The sequence below is a fragment of the Pygocentrus nattereri genome, chromosome 16 (genome assembly GCF_015220715.1).
Source record: "Pygocentrus nattereri isolate fPygNat1 chromosome 16, fPygNat1.pri, whole genome shotgun sequence".
NCBI lineage: Eukaryota > Metazoa > Chordata > Actinopteri > Characiformes > Serrasalmidae > Pygocentrus > Pygocentrus nattereri.
Genome location: NC_051226.1, coordinates 9,531,892 through 9,541,200, shown reverse-complemented (window position 1 = coordinate 9,541,200; position 9,309 = coordinate 9,531,892). Strand labels below are relative to the sequence as shown.

Genomic DNA, 9,309 nt, shown 5'->3' with positions numbered 1-9,309 from the left:
AGCGTGGAGAGTTCATTGTGTTCAGTGCTAGGGCAAAGCAAATTTAATGGCACAATGTTTCATACCAGCCCTGTCAGACCAATAGACGGTCAGTAATGCATGGCACTGCTGTGTGTTCTGTAATGGCTGCTGCGGAGGCTGGAGGGTGGACATTTTCAGATCTCAAGGAAGGCCTGGTATAAATATTACCACTATATTCACATTACAGCACTGCACTTGCAAATATATGGCAAAGGCCCTGACTACCCGTATCTGCACATATCTGTCTGTGTCCTAATCATGGACTCAAGACCACTGGACCACTGTATTAGTTTAGACTGAGTCAAGACTGAGACTTGATTAAGATGTTTATATGTAAATATAAAAGGAAGAAAAGGGAAAGCATGAAATTTGTAGTTCGTTATACATTCATTATCAATCGCTATGCATTAAAAGGACCAATTAGATCCTTGACCAGAACAATTAGTGTCAATTGCAATTTTTGTGTCGACGAGTCAAAATGGTGTCAAAACCAAAACCGGACACAAGTACTGCACCAGTATGCACGCTTTTAAAAGACAAATGAAACTGCATGTATGATTGGAACGTGTTTGGATCAGGCCATTATGATCCTGAGGTAGTCAAGCATGCACTGTAATCAGAGCTCTGAGTATGTAAACCATACATTCATGCTCTAATGTCATATGTAGTCCACCCACATTAATGAGAGAAGCGTTCCGACTTCTGTCTTTAAACCAGTTACTTTGAGGCGTCTGGGTGCGTATTCAAACACATGCACAGGAATACAAACTCTGAAAAGCCGTTTGCTGCCTGTGAATGAGCAAATACAATTATACAACTGCTCCTATGTGCAATATTTAAACCATATTTCTCTTTCGACTGTACTTGTAGTTCTGGTTGCTAAGCAAACACAACGTGCCACCTTTTCTTTTCTGACATTAAATTGACTGGCACACTCGGCACAGCGAATGCAGAATGTTGTTGTTCAGAATGCTGAACACAGCATGTTGTATAGGCCACACCTACTCTGTGCAAGTGACGCAGCAGCCTGATGGAAATGAGATCTGATCGATATCTGAGTGCAGATGCTACATTTGAAAAGGCCAAGTGGAAAAGTGATGAGTCTTGACTGGATGATGATTAGACTTCTTTACACTTGCCATATTAATGGCACGTGTAAACGGGGCCATAAATCTTAAATGTGACACAGGCCTGATATTTTCAGAGTGGCAGGAACTCAAGAAATCTACTCTTTTTAAAGCAGAGATGAGCAATTTTCATATCATCATTAATGCAACAAAACCTTGTAGACTCATTCCAAAATGGTTTTCAGGAAAAAATAATCTAAATGCTTATAAATTCTAAATCACAAAGTAGTTTATGCAGGAGTAAAAACTGGAGAGATAAAATACAGTCTAAACTGATAGCACAGTTACTTACAACAGGAGGAAATGGGTTACAATAATGTGAGTGGGACAAAAAAACTATCTTACCTTATAATGTTACTTAATGTAAATAATTTTTCAAAGTAATTTTGAACCATTCTTAGTCATTTCTATAGAAAAAAAATAAAACATTGGGAACAAAGGAGAATTTTTGTGATCTGACCATGACGGTGTGTGGTCCTAGATTAGATATATATCTGATACGTAACCATGCGACCCTAGTAAGTATGGTCAGATAGGAGTTAAGGTGTTCTGCATTGGCTAACGTCAAAAACACAGCTAGCCTTTTTTTTACTGCCTTCTTCCTCTAATCATCGACAGCTGACCAGCTGTCAGCTGACCTCCAGAGCGAATAATCATTGCGATAAAAGTGCGTGTTGCTAGTTCGTTCATTAGAACACCACCACAATGATGACTGCCTCACAAATATGTTTTTTGTTGCTGTTTACAATGCACGTGGATCATGCGTTGGACGTTACTTATCTCCAAAATGTATATAAGGGTCCTTCCAGCGCAGATGTGTGTTCACACTAATGACAGATCAGGCTGACTTATAAAAAGCCATTGAGGCAGAAAGATTTAGTACTAAGCAAAATGTCTTGTGCCTGTGAGACAATAGATCCACCATCACGCCGACAGTATTAAAGCACATCACTGCAGCAGAACTACTGAATGCAGATTTCTTTATTTCTACTTTCCATACATTTCACTTTCTTTGTTATTCCCCACTTGTTCACCTTCCCTTTCTGTCTTTTTCCTTCCCTCTGCTTCTATTTCTTCTCATTCCAGCCAACCGCTCCCCACCTTCATCTTCCTTCCTTTCTTATTTGCATCCTGTCCCTCTCTCTGCTGGCTATACTGTACAGCTCAGAGCCTGACAGCAGTGTTTCTGTTCATTATTAGTTATATTTATCCCTGCGTATGTTAGTGTGTCTCTCGGATATAGTGTGGAGGAGGCCTGCTAATGGAGAAACTGAAATCACTGCCAGAAGCTATGCATTCTCAAAAAAAAGGCATTTCAGTACAGCAGTGGACTGACACTCAGCAGCACCAGCAATAGTGAAATCATTATTTGTGACACATTACAAATGCACTGTTGCTACTTGCAGAACTAAACAGCATTGAATGGAGTCACTTCTAGAATGACATTTAAGCCTCAGATACATTTCAAAACCATATGCATAACCATATACAGTATGGCCGCAAATATAGAATTTTGCCGCTGTCCTATTTGAACACAGCAGCCATCCTTAACATTGTCCGGACATTTCATGATGAAGGAATCAACAGAAATGCTCCGAAATTGCTTGGAATAAAATCTCTTTTCATGAACTTACATCAAAAGTAAAGGATGTTTTTACCCACTCCTGAAAGGCTGACATTTTGGAGGTTTATTTGTAATGAAATTAATTTGTATGCTCCTGATCAACCTCATGGGCTTTGATGGGTCACTTTGTCCAATAAGCACATATAATTTTAATCTAAATAATGCAGGCGTATCTTTAAGCCTGGCACATTAAAGAGTTCTCTGATATGTTTCTACTATATCAAGGTATAATGCAGCTACAATATGTAGCAATACAGATGCAGTACGGCTTTGCTCAGCCCGCTGGGTCTAATCCACTAGCCCAAACTATATAGTGAAACTAAGCTGTGAAAACAAGCTATTTTTAATTCATTTCATTTAATTTAAAAATAAACACTAGTTGTAGGAAAAAAAGAATAATACAAAAATAATATAAATATAAGAAGGTCCCTGAAATGAACACTAAAGTGACATAAGGCACATACAGTTTAAGGTCTGTGGGTATAAATAGTGCAATTCTAAACAGTAGCGCAATTAGAATGGAGCAGTTAAAGTGATGAGCGCGTAACAGAAAGTGGCAGGTGCATAACTTATAAAGGGACTTTATAAGTCCCTTATAAAGACTGTTTCAGCCTAGGCTGCTTTTTAAATGAGGCCCAACACAACATACCCACTCAGAACAGATGTTATTGACCTATTTTAGTCTTAAAGGTGGTTGGAAAACGGTTATGTAAAAATGAAATATGACACACAAAAAAAAACACTGGTCAGAAATGTGGACTAAATATGAAAACATGGCCCTTTAACTGCCTAAGGCTCTCACTCACTCAGTATTTATGAAAGTGAATATATTAAAGAATTAGCTTTAGTCAGATGCTGCTGTGCAGATATCCAATATTTTTCAAATCTGCCAAAACCGGCACACATTTATTAAACATAGAAATTGGGACTAAATTAGCACTGAAGTTTCTGTAGGGTTACAAATGCAGTAAAATGAATAAAATGTAGAATTTTAGCACAGTAGACAAGTGTCACTCTGTTTAAACACATTCTGTTTAAAATATCAGTGAAGTCTGCACATCTGTCCAAGACTGATCATATTTTTAAGCTGCTGATACTCTTAAGATTCCAATATCATATCAGCAACTGGATGCCCTTTGCAGAGTGATTCTACATTCGACTACATTCAAGAAAATTGCTTAATAAAGGGAGAGATTCATTCAAAAGCTGCACTTATGACAATAAAAGTCCCTTTAGAACAACATTCTGAGCCATTCACAGATCCTGCCTTGGCCCAGTTTTACAGCTGTTTTTTTACAACTCCACTTTTATCCAGCGCACAGCACCACATCCTTTTTACCCTCACAGCAAATCCAATTTCTGCTTGAGTAGGACAACAAGCTATGGGCTTTTGAAACGCACTACCAAAATCAACTGACTCTGCAGCCGAAGCCAATTCAACCTTTTCACATTTCCACACATTTCCACCCCAGTCCGAGCACAGTTCCAGGGTTATGTGAGCAGTGACAGAATGGTGTCTGTATTATGTGCCTGGAGTCATGTTGATGACTAAGCACCACACTACCGTGTTAGTATGGCTAAATCTCTAACACACAAAGAATAAATAAAGACTGCATCTGATGAAACATCTCTATCATCCCCATTCCACTGTTATTTAGGTTATTATCAGGGAAGATCATCTACACATTTGCTTGTTCCAGATAGCATTTTAAAAGGCCCAAATCAGAGAAAAATCCATGATTTTTGTGATGTCATCACATTTACATATGCCTGCTGATTCATCCCTACAGCAATTTATCTCTGCATCTTCATGCTTAAGTTATAAAGAGTGTTTCAAGCCAGACGGCTTTCTGACTGAGGCACAGTACAGGGCAGCCAATCAGAGCAGAGCTCATTTACATATGGCACAGCCACTTTATTCTAAGAGAAAAAATTATCACATAAAAATGACTTATGGCCACAGAAAAGTCATAAGAGGACCTCAGGCGGAAAAAATAAAATCCAAGAGTAATGCATGTGGAATGTGATGAGTTTCTGCTTTTCCGATCCTCTAATTGTCTCCGTGACCCAGCCATGCTCTGATAGCAGTGCAGAAGGGCTGAGCGTGAGCCGTCCCATCCCCCATCCACACACGCTCCACTGCTGTAAGGGGGAAAAGGCCTAGCGTATCCTACACCACACCAAGCCCATCTACAGCACATCCGCAACTGAGCGGAACAGGAACGTATTTGAACCATCAGCTACTGAATATGGGTTTTTCTTTGTTTTACATTGTTCAGTTGCATAATGCAGTACAATGCAGACTCATACAACAACCCCACGTATCTTCACAAGCTTGCTCACGGTGAATATAGGCCTACTTTTTATGATGTTCAGCACCGGAATGCACAATGATGGCATCAGTATGATATCAGTATTGGTAGACAGAGCATAGAAAAGATGTTAAGATTTGATGGTGTATTGATTGTATCCTGGAAGAGCAGAACATTTAGATGATGCTGGGATGCTGTGCTAAAATATCTCCATCTCACTGCTATGTAACCCCACAGAAATGAACATGCATTCATTTTCAATATTAATCCGGCTGGATTATTCCCATTTCTACATTCAGCATTTTATAAATGTACCATGTATCAGTATCAGCAGAGGTACGTTAAAAATCGGCCATATAGGTGCAATGCTAATTTAATTAATTTCATATTTATTACCCAGTACAAGCCAGGCTTATTCAACAGACTCGTGTTCAGACACAGTCCGATTGCACCTGAGGCTCAGGGGACTATACTTTCTGAAAATGTCATAACCAGGCATTTGGGTATGGCGTTTTCCAACAGCTGCATTGCTACAGAGTGTGAAAATATCAAGAAGGAATCATCCTAATGCTACTACATCACTATAGGTCAAGGCTTCATGCATTCAAAATGACAGAGTAAAGCAGCTGATGATGTTTTTGCCTTCTGGCAGCCTTGTCTGATCTTTCCACTGCCCTAAACAAACCTCCTTTGTAACACTTGTAAGGCCTCTGGTCCCTAAGGGGGGCTTATCAGCATCACTGTATGTGCTCATCTTGTGGATGCTGCTCAAAGACCTCCACTCTAGCCCGTGTAACTCACTGTTCGTGCCACCAATTGTAGAAATGAGTGAATGTGTAATGCGCTGCTGGACAAATATGGGAAACGGAAACTGCAATCACGCACAGAGGAGAGGGCTGCGCATTTGATGCCCCCCTCTTCCACCCACCATCGTTCAGCTGAGGACGCAGTAGCCGCCATTTAACGCAGCCGTGAGGAGCCACGGTTTGAAGTTGGCTTCTCATTAGAATTTCCCGTTCCACCTTAAATGGTACGGCAGTAACATTCTGGCGCCTCGTTTAAGGTGGAACGGGACATTCGAATGGAAAGCTGGCGAATGAGTAGCCTCGTAACGCAGTGCTGCTCACCCTGACTCTCCTCTCAGAGCAGCATTAATACACCAGGACCACCGCTCTCCCCCATTCATCAGTCCCACCATCAGCACCGCAGCGATACGCGCATCATACTGCGATTATAACCACCCTAATGCGATAAGCAGCGTTATTAACGCCCCAGTCCGTCCACAATCAGGGCGTTTCTGCTATTCTCCACCTTTTTGCACCAGCAGCACGATTAGCTACAGGATGCTGGTCGTTTTAAACGACACCTAAAGGGAACAGTTGAAGCTCTGCCTCCTTAACAAAAGCGCAGGAAAGGCAAAGAGGGGTAAACGTCCTCGCTGTTCAGCCGAGACGCACACAGAGGGGAGCGAATGCGCAGGGAGCACCGAGGACGCGCACGCACACCTAAAAGGGCCTAAAACACGCGTTGCCACATTTTCTTTAGCCCTGATGACGAGAAAAATGTTACAACACATTATAAGGCAGTAGGGGTGCACTTACTTTCGCCGACCACCGCCTTTAATCCGATGGGTGCCATGATGCTGTTGCTGAGTGCTAGAGAGTGTCTCCTTCCTCCTCTCTCTCCCTCTCTCTGCCTCTCTCTCTCTCTCTCTCCCCTCTCTCTCTCTGTGCTGGAGACTGCGGAGGCTCCTCTGAGGGAGGCGTCACTGCGCCCCGCCCTGCAGCGCTGCTGCTGCTGCTGCTCTACAACCTCATCACTGTACACACACCCGAGCTCGTATCGCTCATTATCAGCATATAGATGGAGGTTTGGGGGTGTTAAATGCGTTATAATCTCTGTCTATATATCGATTTATCTATTTATCTATGTCTTTATTCGCTTTTATTTTAATGCCTTTTTGCCATTGTCATTTTAATATGTGTATAATTATGATTATATATATATATATATATATATATATATATATATGATTTTCAAATCAATGTTTTTTTTTCGAATCAGTTTCTCTATTTATTTATTTATTTATTTATTTATTCGTTTGTTTATTTATTTATACATTTCATTCATTCATGGATTCATCAATCATTTTTATAAAAAAAATAACACTTATGTTTTATTTTTATGCTTAATTTCTCTGAATTCATTTATTTTATTTATCTTTATTTTTACATTTTTTATTACTTAATAAACTGTGCATTTAATCATTATTATTTCTGTTTTTACCAGTTACATTTTGATTTTTTAATTTCTCCTATTTGTTTGTTTGTTTATTTATTTGTGAATTTTGTTTCTTTTATTAAATGTTATATTACATTTTGTTACATTTTGTATATTTCTCAAGTATTTGTACACACACACACACACACATATATATATATAGGTGTAATATTTATGCTTTAAGAGTGTTTAGATTTTAAAATTGTTTGTTTGTTTATTTATTTAGTCGGTTAGTTATTTTCCTGCCTTATCACTTTTCTGCTTGCTCTTCTTTACACGGTTGAATTAAACTCTGTGTACACCTGTACTCTACCTTGTTCTACATTTGTAGTCATTTTAACTGTAAAGCGCTGCTGGTTTGTTTTAATGCCCTGTTATTTCGTTTCCCACCTCTATTCAGACAGGCCCCGCCCTCCTGCGCTAGTATTGGCTGGTAGGTCATTCTCGCCACAAGTCTGCAGGATATTCCCATCATAATGCAAACGTTTTGTTTACATGCTCTAAAAACGCTATTAAGTGTTCCCCAGAATCGCTGTATCATAAGCACGTGATCTGTGTTTATAGCCCACGCTAATTATTTTATCATATATGCAAGTATTTTGGCTTTTTATACTTGCAATAAAAATGACTGTTTTCTGTCGCAAATGATGAGCTATTTTTATCACCATCAAGCAGAAGCTGTAAACATGTCGATTCATCTTCTGATTAGTTCACTCAGATTACTTTACATGCATTTTGGTAGAATGTTCACATATGGAATACAAGTCATGACGTCGTTTTCGTGAAGACTTAATGTGAAGACTTGTTCATTTTATTTAGTAAAATGTAAAAATATAAATAAATTCTTGCAGTGCTATGGAATCAATTAAATGTCACTGTTTTCAAAGTGATAATGTGTGATTTGTGTGTGAAACCCACACGGTTTTAACGTTTTCGTAGCTGAGTACCTAATGTGTCCACAAGAGGGCAGCACAGGACTGTATTTCCAAACTCCGTTCCTTTTTCTGATCTGCTGGGTTTATTTCTTTAGTCCTGCCTCTGACTGTGATTTTCCACCTAATTAAACACACATTCTCCATATAATGACTGGTTAAAGACTGAGTCCGGTTGAGGCCTATTTGTTAAACGTATGACATATATTGTTCATATACACCGAACAGCCATAACATTAAAACACCTCCTTGTTTCTACACCCATTGTCAGTGGCACTGACGTGGTGATGGTGTGTTAATGTGTGTTGTGTTGGTATGAGGGGATCAGACCCAACAAAACACTGCGTCCACTCACTGTCCACTCTATTAGACACTCCTAACTTGTCAGTCAACCTTATAGATGTAAAATCAGAGACGATAGCTCATCTGCTGCTGCACAGTTTGTGTTGGTCATCCTCTAGTCCTTCATCAGCGGTCACAGCACACTGTTGGCTGCATATTTGTGGTTGGTGGATTATTCTCAGTCCAGCAGTGACACTGAGGTGTTTAAAAAAACTCCAGCAGCACTGCTGTCTGATCCACTCAGACCAGCGCAACACACACTAACACACCACATCAGTGTTACTGTAGTGCTAAGAATGATCCACCACCCAAAAAGGACCTGCTCTGTGGTGGTGGGTGAGGGTGCTGACCACTGAAGAACAGAGTAAAAGGTGGCAGAAAAGTATGCAGAGAAACAGGTGGACTACAGTCTGTAGCTGTAGAACTACACAGTGCACCTGAATAGTAAGTGCAGCTGATAAAATAAACAGTGAGTGTAGAAACAAGGAGGTGGTTTTAATGCTGTGGATTATCTGTGTGTTTATATCACAGTATATATTGGCTTGTAGACAGAAAAAGAATGAAACCTGCATGAAGAAAAGTTTCTTTTTCAGTATGTATGCTTAGCTCTAGGTGCCTAAATGAGTTCTAGGCAGCGGAGGCCCATCAGTGGTGTTTTGTAGTAGCTGAAG

At 39.9% G+C, this 9,309-nt stretch overlaps 1 protein-coding gene across 2 annotated transcripts in view; it reads right to left on the bottom strand.

The window, feature by feature from the left end:
* The window catches only part of stxbp1a (syntaxin binding protein 1a), a 41,220-nt gene extending 34,386 nt beyond the window's left edge, over positions 1–6,834 (bottom strand). For both annotated transcript variants that reach the window (XM_017714559.2, XM_017714567.2), the window contains exon 1: positions 6,686–6,834. In XM_017714559.2, coding sequence (XP_017570048.1) covers positions 6,686–6,722 — 37 coding nt within the window. In that variant the 5' untranslated portion in view covers positions 6,723–6,834. The remainder of the gene's footprint in view (positions 1–6,685) is intronic.
* Between the last annotated feature and the right edge of the window lie 2,475 nt (positions 6,835–9,309).